General features: G+C 40.7%; 2 protein-coding genes across 2 annotated transcripts; both read right to left on the minus strand.

The window, feature by feature from the left end:
- Positions 1-4901: 4901 nt before the first annotated feature.
- Positions 4902-7403, minus strand: LOC138973213 (keratin-associated protein 4-5-like). The gene is made up of 3 exons (XM_070345930.1): positions 6938-7403; positions 6602-6686; positions 4902-4954 (listed from the first exon to the last, which is right to left on the minus strand). Exons 1-2 carry the CDS (start codon positions 7401-7403, stop codon positions 6646-6648), a joined length of 507 nt encoding a protein of 168 aa, XP_070202031.1. The 3' UTR covers positions 4902-4954; positions 6602-6645.
- A 1266-nt stretch (positions 7404-8669) lies between these two features.
- Positions 8670-18423, minus strand: LOC138973205 (uncharacterized). The gene is made up of 4 exons (XM_070345917.1): positions 18183-18423; positions 12816-13017; positions 11290-11409; positions 8670-10516 (listed from the first exon to the last, which is right to left on the minus strand). The coding sequence occupies exons 1-4, from the start codon at positions 18246-18248 to the stop codon at positions 10239-10241; spliced, it is 666 nt and encodes a 221-aa protein (XP_070202018.1). The 5' UTR covers positions 18249-18423; the 3' UTR covers positions 8670-10238.
- Between the last annotated feature and the right edge of the window lie 1432 nt (positions 18424-19855).

Here is a 19855-nt window from a genome sequence, read left to right on the forward strand (position 1 = left end):
CACCTGCTGTCACCGTGGTATGTTCGCCTGACGGGGTATTGCCACGTGCAGCATGACCATCCATACGATGACAGCGACCACACGGAAGACATGAACAAAAACGGCATGACCGTTTTAAAACAAATAGACGCAGAAGGGCCGGAGGTACGTACATCTATCTTTGAAAAATAATGTCCGTGTGTGTGTGCGTGCGTCCGTGCGTGTGTTTGTGTGTGTGTTTGTGTTTGTGTGTGGACATTGGCCAGGGTTGGGATTGGGCACGTTTATTGATCTCGTCCTTCTGTGTAAAGTCAGAGTAGCAGTTGGTTTTGAATAGTCCCTGATCATTAAAAAACAAACACACAAAAAACAGATACTTGCCAAGCTCCTCATGCTCCTTAACATCAGATTTTACTTGCCATTCCATAAGTTTGAAAATGTCATGATAAGAATTGCATGAAAAACAATGCACACCCACACATGCAGAAGCAAGAAATCCGCGTTTTAGCAAGCACAGCGCAGTTACAAATAAAGAAACAAGAGGCGATTTAATTGTGCACAACTTTTAACGGCACATGCCACCTCTCTTTTTTCTCTCGCAGAACAACAAACTGGATCTTGCTGCTGAAGCCGTCAATAATGACAGGAGTCACTCGGGACAGCTTTAGAATCGCATTGGTGCCTGGTATATGGGGCTTACTCTCCTTAACAAAAAAGTACCTGTACGTTATCAAGCCCAGGTGTCCACAGTTGTTGGTGCTTTTCAATTATTGCCATACAAAAATTACATTCTGTCAGTGAAAGGAGGAAAGCCGGTGTAAGGCGTTCAGCTTTCTCAGGCATTCAGCTTTCTCATTCAGCCTCGTTGATCTCGTATAAACTCCACACTTCTTCTTCTTCTTCTGCGTTCGTGGGCTGAAACTCCCACGTACACTCGTGTTTTTTGCACGAGTGGAATTTTACATGTATGACCGTTTTTTACCCCGCCATTTAGGCAGCCATACGCCGTTTTCGGAGGAAACTCCACACTGAAAAGCCCCCCTCCCTTCCATAGTACTAATGATCGAGCTTAGGTACTTTACATTCATGGGGTCAAATTCGTTCAACCTAATTTGTTGTATGTAAACTTATAAATTTGCTTCATCCTGAACTCCTTCTCTTCTCATTCAAGGGACATAACCACTTGGTGCACGTTTTCGAAGAAATCGAATTTTGGGGTGAAATCTATTAAATTTCCCCACCAATTTCCTTTACATGCCTTTCTTCCTTAAATTAGTGTACTAATTAATTTGACCACGAAGCATTTCAATCTCGAGTATATATATCAAATGAGAAAGCTGAATGCCTGAGAAAGCTCAACACGTTACACCGGCAAAGAAATACAAATCATCAAACTTGACATGCTGCAGAAGGATTTGTAAAGAGAACTGGGAATGAAATAAAGGTCATTTTTCATATTGAATTGCATTTATGACACCTCTCTATTTGTCTTTTCTTTTCTGCCTCAGGGGTCTAATCTACAAGTATCTGGTACTTCAAATGTACATGCATAGATTTATCTTAGAGGACTATCCATTTACATTGTGTTTGTTTTATTGTTGGGGATTGGTACATGTTTATTTGTTAATTCTAAAGTTTGTTGAAACTTTCCTGTGTTGTTGACTTTCGTGTATCATGTCTCCTCATACAGTATGGGTAAAATGTTTTGTGTACATGAAATGAGTTTGAATTAGAAATGGGATAAGAAACAGTTTTAGAGATATATTCCAACCTGTGTGTTTCATGTTGTTCAGTGTGTGTGTGCGTGCGTAAAACTAATTCCGAGTGAATGACATGAAGAGACAAAGAGACGCAACAAGAGTCAGGCCATAAAACAACACAGTCAAAATCAAAAAAGGAACATTTACTCTTTCTTTATTTCTGCGTTTTTATTTTTTCCTTCCTGTTTATGCGAACAAGCTCTGGATTTAATTTCATATCAAATGATTACCCTTCTAAACCATATCAATGCAGCGGATTATATAAAAACAGGTCAAGTTTTGGCACTTGAACAATGACTCAAAATGCAGACGTAGGACACAACAAATAAACAAGAAGGGCAAAGCCCATACGACTCACATGCTTTACACATTTTTCCTACCAAAATACATGTCATCCAAGGTCATGCAACACAAAGCTGTTAATTCAAGACATAGGAAGTACAATGGTGCTTATTGGCTCTTTCTACCATGAGATATGGTCACTTTTAGTGGTTCACTACCTTATTTTGGTCACATTTCATAAGGGTCAAAGTGACCTTGACCATGATCATATGTGACCAAATGTGTCTCATGATGAAAGCATAACATGTGCCCCACATAATTTTTAAGTTTGAAACAGTTATCTTCCATAGTTCAGGGTCAAGGTCACTTCAAAATATGTATACAATCCAACTTTGAAGAGCTCCTGTGACCTTGACCTTGAAGCAAGGTAAACCAAACTGGTATCAAAAGATGGGGCTTACTTTGCCCTATATATGATATATAGGTGAGGTATTGAATCTCAAAAACTTCAGAGAAAATGGGAAAAATGTGAAAAATAGCTGTTTTTTAGGCAACATTTATGGCCCCTGCGACCTTGACCTTGAAGCAAGGTCAAGATGCTATGTATGTTTTTTGGGGCCTTGTCATCATACACCATCTTGCCAAATTTGGTACTGATAGACTGAATAGTGTCCAAGAAATATCCAACGTTAAAGTTTTCCGGACGTCCGGACGGATGGACGGACGACTCGGGTGAGTACATAGACTCACTTTTGCTTCGCATGTGAGTCAAAAATGGATGAAATGTTACAAATTAAGTGAATGTTACAACAACAATAAAAGACAGCTCAGCTTTGATTGAATTTAAAATTCAAATGCACAAGAAATGCATTCTGGTGGGAACAATACTGGCATACAAAAAGTTAAAGTTCTTCCCCTGAGACTCAAATAATGAATCCATTTCTAATTCTTTCTTTATTTATTTGGTGTTTAACGTCGTTTTCAACCACGAAGGTTATATCGCGACGGGGAAAGGGGGGAGATGGGATAGAGCCACTTGTCAATTGTTTCTTGTTCACAAAAGCACTAATCAAAAATTTGCTCCAGGGGCTTGCAACGTAGTACAATATAGTTACCTTACTGGGAGAATGCAAGTTTACAGTACAAATGACTTAACATTTCTTACATGTGAACAGCTTAGATCATGGGTCACTGAAGTGTTGCACAGACGGTCAAAAATAAAGTGCAAGAGAATGCACTCTAAGTGATATAGTACTGTTGCTTAGAGTCTGTAGGATGCAAAACGGCGAAAAACGCAAAAAGAAACAAGCGTTCCAGACTTTGACAGTCTTTCTGTGTTGGTTACCGCAAATTCTTCTGCTCATACAGGTATACCAAACAAGTTAAGGATATGTCTTCAGTGCTATTGATCAGATGTTTAACAGCCGTGTTTGGGTCACAGACTTATGTGTTTTCAAAGATATGCATTTCTTCTTCTCAAAACCGTTGTTCCTGGATTTGAGCAATATTGTACTATGACGTCACAGGTCCTTGACCACGCCTACCCTCAAAATAGCGTTTTTGATGGTATGACTCACTTTCAACCGTGGAAACGGTGACTTAAACTGAACGATATTCAGATTTTTTACTCCAGAGAGTTTGTTTGGTATCTGAACTTACAGGGCATACCCATTCCGTGTAAATCCACCGGGCAGTCAGGCTGATTTAGCGTGTAAAAGAGAGTGACCGCCATATTGGATCGTGGTTCTGGATGGTGTTTTTGCCGGGTAGCTGCAGTTGATGTGCAATAAATCTAACACCTTAGGTAGCAGGCTCCCCACATTTTACAGAACAATGACAGAAACCCTCATCTGTATTCGTTTCAGTACTAAGAGCAAAACGAAACAGAAAATGGTCGCTGTAACGGTTTTCCGTTAATATTTTGTTATATCAAATCTTATCTTATGTACGCGCATAACGTAGACACCAAGACATTCCAATGCATCCACACACATTGAGGCAACACTGTTTCAACATATTTTATGATAATGCATTCAAGTTGGCCGCATATTTTATTGGAATGAACTGACTAGCAGGGGAAAATTCGGCCTGAATACGGCTGGAAACACAGAATCAGTCTATGTTTCTCGCAATACCTTAATTTACACTCAGTTGACAAAAAAGGAACATAACTAATTCTAACAACCACTACATCAAATTAAAGCTACGACCTTTAACTTTCCAGCAAAATAAGTAACATTACGTAAAAACCGATATTTATTTAATAGGATAGAAAAATAACAATTGTAGCGAAGGCACTGAAACTTCTTCGATGCAGAAAATAACAAAACTCTCCAAACTGAGATAATCGGCAAACGTATTTATCATACACATAAAAAGTAGAACTCGAGACAAACATTCTGATATGCATTACATGGGGGAACATTATACAGTGACTTAGCATGAAACGAAAAACTCTACCAACTGAGCTACCGGGCCCCCATCTGGGAATAGCGCGCGTCCTTTTAAACAATTAACCAATCAGGGTCCAGCATCTAAGACACACTTCCAAGTTTACAATAAACACAGCGATCCTGAAGGCAGAAACAATGGGTCAGGGGGAGATAATTAGATAAGGACTGAAAGAGAAAAACAATTAAATGACCGGACATAACATAACTCTATGAGTGTTGGCAGTTCACCCTGTCACAGTTAGAAAGTATGGGTCGTACAAGACCCACATCTTCTGGACTTTGTAGGGCAAAGAGTGATTCGGTGCAGGTCAATCAAAAAATGTTTGCCCTTTGAATCTATTCTGCTAATACTGTAGACATTTTCTTGACAATTTCCTCATGGAACACGAAGGTTTTGTCATCCAATCCCAAGAAAACGTAGTGGCTCCTCACACGTTTCATCAACCGGACCTGAACACCTTCCTCTTCCAGCTTGTCGATCTGGAACAAATACAATATAAGTACCGACTCATCCCTAAATCCGTTGCAGAGTATTATATTTATTTACTACCATGGAAGTTGATGTTAACCTGTGATTTGTAAAACTGTAAAAACATTTTACAAATTACGTCGAACATAAAAACCACAAAGTAATACATGCCTTTTCATTTTATTAGTATTAATATTTGTTGTCCAGATCCCAGTCAACCAGGCCAAAATTCCACATGAAAATGGAAGTGTTTGAGTAAATCTGCACATGTTATTATTTTCTATAATTCGATTTCGAAGCGTGATAAGCGCAGATTTGTTTGTCTGTCGGTGTGTCCGTCACAAACATGTGCACGCGAGTTCTCAAAAACATTCTCAACATCGTAATTACCGCCAAGCTGATAGATCCCTGGACTTTCGAGATGACAAGAAAATATCGGGCGCATTTACGTCATTTGTAAAAAAAAAAGTTTTACATATCTCGTGGTGTGCCACGTGATTTGTAAAACAGTGGTTACAAATCACGCGGCGCGCCTCGCGATTTGTAAAATGTTTTACATTTCTACAAATCACGAGTCAACAGTTGAGATCAAATACATGACGTAAAAAGCTCTGTCAACGCACAAGTATGATTTGACAAAAATGTCATCTTTGTGTACACACGGTTTAACAACATTATAAGATGTTGGCGTGTGAAAGCAACTTTCTGTGTTTGGAGTTCATAAAATGTTGAGATAAGTATGCCAGGTTGCACAGTTCTGTAGGTTCCTCTCAGTATTCCACCCCCTTGGTTTTCAGTTGTAAATATCTAAGCTTAGTGATTGAATGTGGAAGCTACGTTTGGTCAAAGCTCACATAAGATTTACATCGTGCAAGCAAGGTACGTTGGGTCAAATGTCACAGAAGATGTGCGTCGTGCAGCGAAGGAAAGAATCGCGATCTTGTTTCCGACTCAGTGCCTCTTTGTTTTTCATTAGACCTGTCATTCTGCTTGCTCGGCTTTGTTAGATGTTTGCATATCTCGTTGCTCTGTTCTTTGCTTTTATTATTATTTCTTATTTGCGCTTCGTTTAGCGATACAGCGTCTTGTGCACGGGTCAAAATGTGTGTGTCAGGGGTCAATTGGTTTGACTTGAACTTGACGTTCCTGTTTCTCTGAACGTCTGTGTATCGAAACACAGATACACGCACTCCATGACCTTGTACGAAGACAAAGCGTATCACTAGGTTTCATTTGTTTGTGATGAATTTATGACCTTTCATGAAGTAGTTTTGTTTTTTGTTTACTTGTGCCAGTTTGCCAGTTCGTTTTTTGGAACTTTGCAAAGTAGTGTCGTCTGTCTAGGTCTGGTGAAACGCCAATGAAAAGAGCGAAGAATCCCCGAGCGTTTCTATTGGGTTTGCTTTTGATCATCCATGTATAGCCCACTTCCTGCAACTATGGTAACCGGGGATTTATTGCATCGGGAACATGAGATTTATTTCCCAGGTGTTTGTGAATGAAAACTCGTGAAAATGATGACAGTATCAGTTATTGCGTGCTACACTAAGTAATATGCTATTACAGTACTAGCTATCAATAAATTGAAAAAAGTGATTGCGAAATTATCACACCGTGTAGTGTTGTGCTATGCATTAATGCGCTCAATCAAAACTTACTACTGCAACACAATGCTTTCCCTTGGCTGCAATCCCATTGACAGTCAACAGGTAGGCTCACACGTAGTCCCCAATCTTGAGTTCCCTGTTAAAAAGAAAATCTGTGTCAGAGTGTGTGAACTGACTTTAGTATTTTATTCAAATTTTGAATTCCTCATTCTTTTGTTGAAAAAAGTATTCTTGGTGCATGTGAATGAGAGTGATCAATATAGATTCTGTACGTACGATTTTAAAATAATTATAGTGAAACCAATGTGTGCAATTGCAACCAGTTTTACTTTTAGTCTTATGAAATATATACATTATTACAATTCATGTTAAAGTCTTTAGGTCTACCTCTTTGCTGGATGGTCTGGCAGCTGTTGAGGCGTCGATGGCTGATCTGGCAGGTGAACGCGCGTAGATGGCTTATCTGGCAGGTGTGCGGGCGTAGCTGGCTGATGTGGCAGGTGTACGGGCGTAGCTGGCTGATCTGGCTGGTGTCCGGGCGTTGTTGGCTGATCTGGCAGGTGTCCGGGCGTAGCTGGCTGATGTGGCAGGTGTCCGGGCTGATGTGGCAGGTGTACGGGCGTCGCTGGTTGATCTGGCAGGTGTCCGGGCGTAGCTGGCTGATTTGGCAGGTGTCCGGGCGTAGCTGACTGATCTGGCAGGTGTACGGGCGCAGCTGGCTGCTGTGGTAGCTGCACAGGCGAAGCGTGTCCGGGGGCCGTTGGCTGGTCTGCCCGTGCTTGTCTCCGTCTTGGAGGTGCAAGTCGCGACACGTTCCAGTCTCCAGCAATTTCAGCATTTTCACAGTCAGCATCTTCTTGGCAGCCCTGGCAAAAACAAGAGCGCTCTCGTGTTGCAACCACGAAAGGTTGGATTCCCTTCACGCAGTGAAGTCTCTGGGTGTTCTTCAGTGGCTTTGTCCCTGTCCGCTCTGGCCTGTGCCTGTTCACATCTTCTGCAGGCACATACACAAACCGACGTTTGATGTGGCTGTGCTCATCCGTTCCTGCACGCAGAAGACAATTCATGTGTTGACATCATGACAAATAAACGCAACAGCTTTTAAGCTTAAGAAAAACACCAAAAAGTTAACTAACAGACCCCATTACTTTGACGGCCACGAATTCGGGAATCACAGAACATTACAAATCACGTATTTCCAAGTGCTGAAACGTATTTAATAGAATTCAGTTCCAACCAATGACTTTGGATACAATAGAAGAAACATTTCTTACCTTTGGATTTGTTCCAGCTTCATTGGGACAGCGCAAAAGTCCAAAACAAGAACATCACTGACAAAATCTCACGCCCATAACAGGTTTGATAAGTTTGACGGAACGAACTATGAGGTCACGCTCTCAATTACGTCATATTTTCACACAATATTTGGTGCATCAAAAGTCTATGGGCGCTAATTATGATACAGACAGCAATTTTTCAATACAATTTTCGTCTACTACAGCGTTTGAACACAATCTTCCGCCCATAACGATGTGACACGAAACTCATTTGACTTAACGAGAGTCGTGTTCTGCCGACACTATAATGTTTTTCTTTTTTAAAACACATTATTATGGTAAAGCTTTTCTATTTCTATGCTAAAAATTACTTTTCTTTGTTGTTAATGATATTTTGCAAGAATGCGACCTGCCTCAAGTTTGCCCATAACGTGTGACACCAAAGTTATTAGCGGAAGACAAATCTTCCGAGTGCAATGACGTCTTAAAAGTCAGTTTACTGCAGCATTTTATCCCTCAGGCACATAAAAGAACAATAAGACTGTAGTATGCAGGCCTCCATTGCTTTCTTCTGTCATTGATGAAAGTACTGGCCTGGGTTTAAAAAGTGTACTGTCGCTGTGCAACAAATCAGTCGCCATTTTCTGCCGTGTTTTGTGAATAAAATGTGTTTAAAATCCACACACACAAAACAATGTTGTTGGTTCCTTTCATTTCGTTTTTGTTCATTTCAAACTAAGCAGTGTGGTAGGATTTGTTTCCTTTTAATTCAAATGGATGGCTTTAAAATGAGCATTTTAATCTGGTGGTGTCAATTTCACCCATGATCTGAGCCGTTCACACATACTGCTTGACTATAATCTTTACAAAAATTGACTATATTCTATACAAGAAACACTTAACAAGGGTAAAAAGAGAAACAGAATCCATTAGTCGCCTCTTACGACATGCTGGGGAGCATCGGGTAAATTCTTCCCCCTAACCCGCGGGGGGGAATCCATTTCTAATGGCAAGGTAAAAAACTGTGTAATGCATGGGTCACAACTCTGCCTTTAAAAGCCCCACTCCTTCTCAATGTACATTAACATGCCAATTCCAGAAGTTGGCTGTAAAATCAAAGGCTACGTCTATGAAAAATCACAGCTTGGCCCTATTAGTATAATGTGGTAGGAGGAGGCAGGCAGCCACGTACTTCTCAGTAAAACTGCAAGCACTACATCTTTTTAGAGCCAATTGACTATAGAAGTTGATAGCAACAATGATAAAATTTAATTCTGTGGAAATTCCACTCAGCAGTCGAGCCATTCAAATAATGTAAATTTTCTCCCAAGCAGAACCATGTACAAAAGACTAGAACACATTAAAAACAAGGGGGTAGGGAAAGTTTTGCACTTCTGATAAAATGCTGCGTAAACTAAATTATTGCTAATGCATGTATATGGTTTCATTTTCGCAATATATCTTGGATACAACTGATCGAATATCAAAAAGACTATCTGTAACAGACTCCGTGGTTTTCCCGTGGAGATTTCGACTGCACTTGTGAATAGCAATCAACATTCTAAATCATTACATGGAAATCATGAGACAGATTACCCAATCAGCACCACAATACAAGCACTGCTGTAATCCACCGCCACCCCATTCTCTTCATTTGCTTCAAAACAAATGAAATTGCAGTGATTGTTAATCAGCATTTGAAAAAAGCATTGTTACATAACTTACAATTTAACAAGGCACAACAAGAAATGTACAGAGACTGCATAATACTGTGTCATACACAACACAGACTGGCTGTGTAAATAAAAGTGTGCGACCGTTTCTTGAAACCAATGAATTCACCCTGTCTTTAGTTCATAACACACCATACATTTCACCCAAACAACTCTTCCCACAATCACAATGATAACGATGCACTGCAATTTTTAAATACTAATTGCACTTTGATAGTTAAGCCAAACATTTTTGGTAAAATACAGTCCTATCAAAATAACAATAAAGCTGCCAAACTTACCAGCAGGTATTTATGTATACTGTTTTCAAACTCTCATTGTTTTTAACTCACAATAAAAAATTAGAAAATAAAAAACTAATGCAAAAAGAGGCAACAGAACAGCTGAATGATAAATAATACTTTAAAAGTTACCCACACTATTCTGCTGAAGTTGTCCTCCTCACCCACCATCAGATCACCACCACGGGGGGGGGGGGGGGGGGGGGGGGGGGGGGTAAAAATAAAAGTAAAAAGGAAAGATAAGAGGAAAAAATCCTCTCAAACTGTAAAAAGGATATGTAAGTAGTTATTCTCGACAGGTACTTTTATTACAAAAAATAAAAACCAACAAACGAAGCAAAAAACCCAACAACAGCAAAATACAAAGGCACACTGGCAACAAACTTAACTTCTATTCCTATTGTTCATTATCCTCTTCATCCTCGTCCTCGCCCAAATCCTCGGGATTATCCACACCTTCCAGCTCCGTATCGTAGGGCACAAAAGTGTCCTCCAGCTTGGAGTCTGTGATGACGACGTCCACTAGCGGAGCGTCCACGCTGTTGGTATCCACCTCTTCTATCTTTCTGACCAGAGCCATACCCTCAACCACCTTGCCAAAAACCACGTGCGCTCCATCCAGCCAGGGGCAGTCGCGCAAACTGATGAAGAACTGGCAGCCGTTTGTGTTTGGTCCTGTGGATCAAAAAGGTCATTTGTCATTAGACCGGCGCATTGGCCTAGTGGATACGACATCAGCCTCCCAATCGGAAGGTCGTGGGTTTGAATCCCGGCTGTGCCAGGTGGGTTAAGGGTGGAGAATTTTCCAATTTCCCAGGTCAACTTATGTACAGACTTGCAAGCACAAGACCAAGTGCACACGGAAAAAATCCTGTAATCCATGTCAAGCAAAAAACGTGTACATTGAAGTTTCAGTCCATGAACGCAGAAAAAGAAGAAGAAGAAAAAGATTTGTCAATATTTTTCTTTGTTAAAATTAATGTGAAGCTTTTGTTTCCGAAAGTGTGTCAGATGGTGGAAGTGTTTTGTTGAAAGGTATGATTTTTTTTCCACTGTCAGCTCAAAGAGATAGAGGCACAGAAACGTACAGAGAGAGGGACATCCGTGTTGTTCCCAGCCTCAGGAGACAAAAGGTCAGTTGGACCTGGGTTGAAAATATGTATAGGTCCAAATGTCCTGGCTTTGTCCGTGTGGTAGGAAACCTGATGGTCAGAAGTCTTCCTATATATATGCCAAAACGATTGGACGGTCAACAAGCCAGGTGTCAGACAAATGTGTCAGATCAAAATGTGTGAATGACCAAAAAACAAGGCCTGGGAACAATACTGGGACATGCTCTTACACAACCCATAAATGCGCGTGCACACACGCACACACACACACACATACACACAATTACACACACAGTCACACTTACAAGATTGCCAACACACACACCACATACTGACCTCTGTTAGCCATGCTGACCCAGCCTGATCCGTAATGCTTGAGGTCAAAGTTTTCATCGTCAAACAGTTCACCATAGATACTCTTTGATCCCATGCCATCACCGCTGACTATGTCACCACCTGAAGCAAATCAGTGTGTACACTCAGATCTTTCGGATGAGACGAAAAACCGAGGTCCCTTTGTGTACACTACATTGGGGTGTGCACGTTAAAGATCCCACGATTGACAAAAGGGTCTTTCCTGGCAAAATTGTATAGGCATAGATAAAAATGTCTAACAAAATACCTGTGAGACTTGGAATAATAGGCCGTGAAAAGTAGGATATGCGCCGAAATGGCTGCGATCTGCTGGCCGATGTGAATGCGTGATGTATTGTGTAAAACAAGAAGAGCAAACGCTCGATCGAGTCACTTTCGCAGTTCTGAATATTATATGAGGCATCAGATGGACAGGAAGAAATTGCTATTCACAACACAATGAGTCACGTTCACATAAAATTTGAGCCCGGTCACTTTTATAGTTTCCGAGAAAAGCCCAACGTTAAGTTGTGTGTTGCCGAACAGAAAAGGCTAGTTATCTCCCTTGTTTTTCTGATAACGTTCGTAAAAGGCTACAGATGTAAATACTTTGATGTAAAGAATAATCCTACAAAGTTTCAATCACATCCGATGAACTTTGTCAAATATATAAAATGTCTAATTTTTCCTTTGACGCTGACCTGTGACCTTGAAAAAGGTCAAAGGTCAACGAAACCATCGTTAAAGTGTAGAGGTCATTGGAGGTCACGACTAAACAAAATATGAGCCCGATCGCTTTGATAGTTTCCGAGAAAAGTCCAACGTTAAGGTGGTGTCTACGGACGGCCGGCCGGCCGGCTGGCCGGCCGGCCGGCCGGACAGACTAACACTGACCGATTACATAGAGTCACTTTTTCTCAAGTGACTCAAAAAATTCTATCTCACACGGCATAAATAAATCCCTGCGCCTTAAATATGTGCGCGTATAAATTGCATAAAAAATTTTTTTAAAAATAAAAAAATCCCTGCGCTTAGAACTGTACCCACGAAATACGCGCGATATAAGCCTCATATTGATTGATTGATGACAACACTGAAAAAACAGCCAGGACAGAGAGGCTGAAAAAGCTGAAAAGAAAGAGGGCTCAGAACATTTCATTAAACCAGAAACTCGTGTGTGGGTAGGCCTTAAGAGAAACAATAGCAGTGAAACATTCGTGGAACACACAATTTACAGATGGTGTTCCAGAAAACACAGAGAGAGCGAGAGAGAGAAAGAGAGAGAGAGAGAGAGAGAGAGAAAGAGAGAGAGAGAGAGAGAGAGAGGAGATAGTTTCTCTGGTGTCTTCATAACTTTAATCACAAGAAGGTCAAAGCGCCTTCATAACTTAGTTAAAGTAATGTTAAACTCTAGTCACTTACAACAAAGAAAGCTGAAGGAACAAAGAAAGCCTGGCACACAATACACAATCTCACCAGTATTACGTACTTATGACTTCTCTACCTACCTTGAATCATGAAGTCTGTGATGATGCGATGGAACTTGGAGCCCTTGTAGCCGTATCCATTTTTCCATGTCGCCAGTTGAAGAAAGTTTTCCACTGTTTTTGGCACCACGTCACCGAAGAGACCGATGCCAATCCTGCCGGCCGGCTCTCCATTGATAGAGATGTCAAAAACCACTTTCTTTGTTAGTCTGGCCTTCTCTGCCTGCAATGGTCAAAATCAAAACCATAAAACATTTACAATCCCCTCAATAAATAAATTCAAATACCCAAATGACTTTTGTTCTTCTGAAACCCCTTCAACTGAAACCAAATGCAAAGTTCAACCACAAATTTACAATCCCCTAAATAAATAAATAAAATCAAATACCCAAATGACTTCTTTTTTTCTGCAACCAAATGCAAAGTTCTACCACAGTCTATCCTCTGATGCACAGGGCTATAAGCTTGTCATATTGCAAAATTCATGAACTCCTTCGTGGCCAAAATTAAATATTAATGCAAACAAATGAACACATTTCAAAGCACATCAAGAAAAACCTGTTCTTCAATTGGTTTTGTTGTCTGATTGTCTGTCTGTTTTGCTTTGTTGGGATTCTGTCACTGGTTTACTATTATGTTGATCAGAATATGAATGAGAGAGATAATTGAATCAAACTTAATTTTTTGAGGGTGACAGAATAAGCAATGCAAACATGCTTTTTTACATCTGGCCCTCGCTGTAACTCAATAACAAGAAGAAATAGAGTTTAGTTAACTCCAGTACAACTTACAAAATTAACATGTCCAGCAATCATTCAGACATTTCAAGATACCCAGTACATTGTGGAAGATTATAACAAAGATCTATTTGTTTACCTAAAAATGTTCTCAGCGCATTATGTATAATCATGTGTTTCAATAGAATTATAGAATACTGATATTTCATCAGCTGCACAATAGTAGTAGTGCTTATAAGTTTTGCAAGAGAAACAGCATGAAATGTTCCTTGAATGATGTTGCACTGATTTGCAATGTAATTACATGTATATCAGGAATAGAGTCCCATATAAGGGCACCAGAATATGTGAGACTGGACATGTACAGGTCAATTATCGGGGTTGGGGTATTGAATTTGTTTAGTTTTCTTGAATTATCAATTTTGAAATTTGAGGCAATGAGTGTAGGTGCATTCCCTGACATCATACCTTTCTTATCGGCAAATCTTAATTTGATAGGAAGAATCTGTAATCTTTAGTAATCAGACGTTGAAAGATGTAATTTTCAAAAGAAATAATTTCACAGGTCGTCTATGTAAAGGGGTCAAGTGTTTCGAAGTGTTTGCATATATATGCCGAGTCCCGCACAATAGCTGACCGAGTATGTCGGGGCCCCCCCAAAGAGTTCGAGGTATGCGAAGTTCGTGTTATCCAACACGTCAGATAGCTCGATTTTTCAAAGGAAGACTTCAAGCTATCCGAAGTCGAGGTAAGTGAAGGATTTTTAGTGATATAAAGAAGGCTGGTGGCCGGGACCAATGGTTCACTTTGATGTATCCGAAAACTCGAGGTAAGCAGCGTAGTCTATCTATAGGACAGCTCTCAGCAGGCTCTTGGGGCTTTTTTGATGATGTGTGCAAATCTGCTTGCTATGGTGTATATATTTATATCCCATGACCTCCCTTCTTTGTCTCTGTTACTTCAGTATGGGTATATATGTTGTATTTTTATAGCTCAATAAATACATCATGGACTCCAAAAAATATATGATAGTGCAGATTCCGATTTGGGCAAAGGACTACTTTCCTCCCGACCTTTGACCTCGCTCGCGCCGAACAATGTGACACATTTGTATGAAGTTCAAAAATCGTATTGCACGGCTCAGAAAACCATATCAGTTGCACGCAAAAATGAATCTCAGAACTGATCTGATGTATGAGATGCAATAAGCAAAAGTTTCTTTCATTATGAAAGCAATGCAGGTCGAAAAAAACGAACATTCAACTTACAAGATAACCAGATGCTAGCGAACCAAAACAAAAACACGAGTACCCTCCCCTTGCATCGTTAGCAGACGACTTTTGAGAATCTGTCGGTAGTGTGTTTTGCCGGTGTGCGCCTTCAGCTATCAAACATCGGCTGTTTCACGTGTTTTGCGAGCAAGTCTACTATTTTGCCTGGCTCTGCAGTAAGTCCACATATTTTTCCGTAATCCAGTCATATTCCTTCAAAATGCAATCAATCGGCGGTGACAGACGTGTCGGTCGCGTTTTCCTCTCACCCATACCAGTTTAAGTTCATCCATGCAAACACACTCGCAAAACAGTTTATCACGTAGATACATTTCAAATAGGGAGCAAATGGTTAAATCTAAACCTACATATTTGTTCCCTAAGATTTGCTTCTCTGTCAATAAGCCTAATTACACACGTTCGAGAAAAACAACGTGGAATCAATTCTGAATCGAGTAAGCCAAATGGGTCCCAAACCCGTTTCGCCCGTTCTGCCGACCTGAAACGCAAAACAAAAGAATTGTGCGCTTCAACTAAACTAATTTCTATTCGACTTCATTACTTTCTTGCAACTTATGAACCTTTACTTAAAGCTTTTAAATGGTCTGAAAGTAGTGTTACCGCGTACTTATCGATGCACTCATTCGTTTTATTTTTTCAGCGACGGTCACTTAGTTTAAGGTTGCAAAAGGGCTAAGTCTCGCTGGCAACAGTTTTACCCTGCACAGATCGCAACAGTGCCGCTAGTAGTCTACACTTTGTGTTTGATGGTAGAATGGGATATACAGATTACAACACTCGTGGTTTTTTATATGGCTTGTATTTCAGTCAAGACCCAGCGGGAATATCAATCGAGAGACACTCGCCAGAGGCTCGTGTCTCCCGATGATATTCATCCGCTGGGTCTTGACTGAAATACAAGCCATATAAAAAACCACTCGTGTTGTAACCTATACATATGTACGTATTTACGTGCAGCATGTGTGTGTGTGTGACGGTTTGTGTGTGTGTGTTTGTATGTGCTTGTATGCTGACTTTATTAGCAGGCATCTGTCAAAAATTGTTACGATCAACGATCAAGTCAGTGTAATATCATGTATATATACTTTTGATTTGATTACGTGAAATGCTGCTTTTGTACATTTTCTTTTGTTTTACCATTGTAAAAACCAATTCACTGGTTATACAATTAAACAATCCATCCATCTCTCCCTCTGAGAACTATTTGTGACCCTCCACCACGGAATGAGTCGCATGTCACCTTTGCATGATTTTCATATTTTTACATTTTCCTAAAGAGTTTTTTATGCTCAATCCAGTGGTGAAAACCGTTTGAGTTATAAGCCTGTGACTAAGGTGACCCTTAAGCCTAGCGCAGAACCACGCGAGGTGACGTGCGACTCATTTCGTGGTGGAGGGTCACATTTTCCATGTTTTGTTTGCGACATAATCTTATGACGTTTACATTTGTGCGTCACTTCTCGTTTGACGTCATATGGAGATAAAAAAAGTGGGAGATCGAGCTAACCGATGTGATGAAAATAAGGTGGGACCTGGGCATGAGATCGAGTTAAGCAGAAAATCGAGCTATCCAAAGTCGAGGTAAGTGAAGGAATTTTAGTGATAACAAGAAGGCTGCTGGCCGGGACCAATGGTTCACTTCGACGTATCCGGAAAATCGAGTTAAGCGGCGTTGTCTGTATAATGTTTTGATAATAACCCATCTTGATCAAAACAGGTAGATACACTTTGTAAAAACACATCTTAAAATGGCTATCAACCTCGGTTACATCTTTTGCAGTGTCGGAAATGTAAATGATAGATTTTGTTGTTTGTATTGAGAGAGAGAGAGAGAGAGAGAGAGAGAGAGAGAGAGAGAGAGAGAGAGAGAGAGAGAGAGAGAGAGAGAGAGAGAGAGAGAGAGAGAGAGAAGATAAATGTACGTCTGTTTATCAAGGGTTATAGAATAAACATTTATACTTGTTGCATACAACCTTTGCCTTAAATGAGATAAATAAAACAAATAAAAAACCCACAAAACACACATAGTTTAAGTAAACGATTTTGCCTAAATGGCGGGGTCAAAAACGGTCATACACGTAAAATTCCACTCGTGCAAAAAACACGAGTGTACGTGGGAGTTTCAGCCCACGAACGAAGAAGAAGAAGTAAACGATTAACAATTTGGAGAGGGAGTGATCTCAAGAGAGAGAAAAAGAGAATCCAACTGTACACTGAAGTCTGTCCAACATTATTTGGTTTCTGCATCCCCTTCATCTCCCGCCTTGCCTCCACCCTCACCCCCTGCCTGCCTTCTGCGACCCTTTGATCCTCCCTGTCCAGGGCTCATTTCCTGAGTCCACAGCAGTGCCGAAAGTGCAAACACTGACACATGCCATGCAGGTACCCAAAGACACAGCAATCACAAACTAAACAAACTGTGCACACAAGGCCCCTCCACTGCCTGTTTCGTCTGAACACCCCCTCCCCCCTGCACACACACAGTTACACACACATGCACAAATCTCCATGGTTCTGAGGCACTACACACACGCAAAACAAACACACCTGCATTTCGTCTGGTTACTAATCAAGCTGCAGACCATGTAGAGGGTCACTCATCATGGGGGGGTCTGTGCACGTGCACGTTGAGGTCAAAAGTGCCATGCAGGGTGATCCACGGTGCACGTTACGAAAAAGCTCCATGCACGGTGCACGCCGGACCTCTGTGCACGGTGCACGCTACGAGAATTTCCCCATTCCCATGCACGTTACGTCCAAAAAGCCCATTCCCGGTGCACGTGGTAAAGCATCGCCCCCCTCCACGTACGCGCCCCCTCCTCCCCCACTCAAGCATTTATCCACACATTTCAAATTCTTCATACCCAGGCATTGATACAGCTAGATAGCATACACATACATGTATGTACCTACATAATGGTATGGTCTCATTAATCACCCAACCATCTCCCCCCAACCCCCTCCATCCCACCTATGCCAGGTTCCTAGATCATACAAAATGCTCTGATCTCTCTCAATCACTTGCCCTCTCTCACAGACAATGTCACACACACACACACACACACACACACACACACACACTCTAACTAACTAACTAACTAACTAACAATATTTAGTCTCAATACCTACCAAGCCTCTATATCATGATACTATTTCTCTCTCCCTCTCTCCTTCTTTCTTTCTTTCTTTCTCTCTCTCTCTCTCTCTCTCTCTCTCTCTCTCTCTCTCACATACACACATACACACACACACACACACACACATGTTTAGATAGACAACTGAATCAAGGTCTAAGAAACAGTGCATATAAACACAAAGATGAAGAACACTAACACGTACGCAGAGCACTTGTTACAAACCTTGGAGCAGACGACAATCACTCCGACCAACAACAGGAGGCTTGCAATCCAGTTGCATCCCGTCATTTTGTGCACGAAAGCCGTAACAAAACCTGACTGTTTTCTGTGATTTCTCGATCAGCCCTGTGACTCTGAAAGGTGAAGACAGAGAGATGCCACGTAGTGTTTCAGAGTCTGCCGAAAACTCCACAACCCCAGCTCTGTATCTAGATCTCCGGACGCTCAGTGGATGCTCAAATGTACTTCCGACCCAAGTGGGAACCTACGCCAGTTGGAAATAGATTGTGCGAAATGAGAATACTGCACAGATTCCAGTGTTTTGCATCATACGATGTGCAGAATTCGTGAATCTAAAGTATTTAGAACGTATTGCTTTCTATATCATATGGAATAAAAAAAATAAAAATCAGACAATAGGTTGAGCTGATTAGAATGTAAATTGTTAATGAATTCTGATATCTTGAAAGTCCTACAGAATACAGAAATAAGTCCTGATAGCCTGTTCACAAATAGTATGTATATAAGATGTTCGGTGGCTTGTTGGCAGACCAGCTTTTTTTGTGTTGGTCCAAGGGGACCATATCGTCTTTTGTTTCATCTTTATCGCCCATGGCCAAAGGCGTCGGGAATAAGAGAGACTGCAGTAAAACACAAATGACGTGTGTATGAACCTGTTTATAACTGATTTTCAGACACTTTCTGAGACACAAACTGACAAAGGCAGCTCAACATTGTGTCAGAATACTTTATTCAAAGAATGTTTGTTATTGTCCACCCGACTGCAATAGGTAGCCAGAATTAAAGACTTCAGAAACACCCTTAGTCTTTTAAGTATAAGTCTGAGGGAATAAAAACTTGCGAAAGGCTACATTTGCTGGTTATTTTTTTAATGTCAATTTTTTCATTTTGATTTCTTATCCCAAAAGTATGTTGCATCCAATCAAGTTGATATGTTTACCTAAATTAAGAAAGATTATTGCAAAAATAGTGTTGGAATAAAACTTGGTGTTCCTCAATCATCAGGCATGGGAATTGAAAATTGTAAAAAAGGCTGAAAATTTATAACTGAAGACGCGAAGCGTCAAGTCGACGGTGCAAAGCGCCTAGCTTTACTAGGGGGGTCCGGGGGCATGCCCCCCCAGGAAAAATTTTTCTCCAAAGAACCCAGATGGTGCAATCTGGTGTCATCTGAGCTCCAAGTTTGCCATTAAATTCTGTTACTGATCAGAGTTTTTAGTACCAATTTTTGCTTTTTTGAAGAAAAAATATATATACATGTATTATATGGTTTAAATTTGTAAAAAAATTGATCTGTTGAGACAAACAGGAAAATGTAACTTGAAACACAATCTGTGCAATCTGGTTTACTTTCAAACATAAAAGTTCAAGTAACTGAGGCGGGCGGTAGCAGTGCGTGAACAAAGTACGGAAAGTTTTCGCGGGCTTATGCGCAAAGGCAAAAGTAACCGGTGCTTTTTTTGTGTGCCTCCCCCTTTATTTTTTCGGCGGACACTTTTGCTTTTTCGGCGGAACAAAAAAAATAAATTCGGCAGAAATCCACCGTTCGGCGGACAATTCCCATGCCTGATCATATTAGCGGATGTGTGCACTAATCAACCGTTTTAAAGTCAATCATTCAAAGCAGCATAGTTTGCGTTTTCTATAGATCTATC

This window comes from Littorina saxatilis, linkage group LG1 (assembly GCF_037325665.1).
Source record: "Littorina saxatilis isolate snail1 linkage group LG1, US_GU_Lsax_2.0, whole genome shotgun sequence".
Classification (NCBI taxonomy): Eukaryota; Metazoa; Mollusca; class Gastropoda; order Littorinimorpha; family Littorinidae; genus Littorina; species Littorina saxatilis.

Excerpts from the sequence above, each read along its gene's own strand:
- LOC138973213 (XM_070345930.1), bottom strand. The coding sequence starts at position 7,403 with ATGCTGACTGTGAAAATGCTGAAATTGCTGGAGACTGGAACGTGTCGC. Across the intron at positions 6,687-6,937 it reads CCAGACCATCCAGCAAAGAG|GGAACTCAAGATTGGGGACT; the intron begins GTAGACCTAAAG and ends TCTTTTTAACAG.
- LOC138973205 (XM_070345917.1), bottom strand. The coding sequence starts at position 18,248 with ATGACGGGATGCAACTGGATTGCAAGCCTCCTGTTGTTGGTCGGAGTG. Across the intron at positions 11,410-12,815 it reads CACAGACTTCATGATTCAAG|GTGGTGACATAGTCAGCGGT; the intron begins GTAGGTAGAGAA and ends GATTTGCTTCAG. Across the intron at positions 10,517-11,289 it reads GGTCAGCATGGCTAACAGAG|GACCAAACACAAACGGCTGC; the intron begins GTCAGTATGTGG and ends TTTGATCCACAG.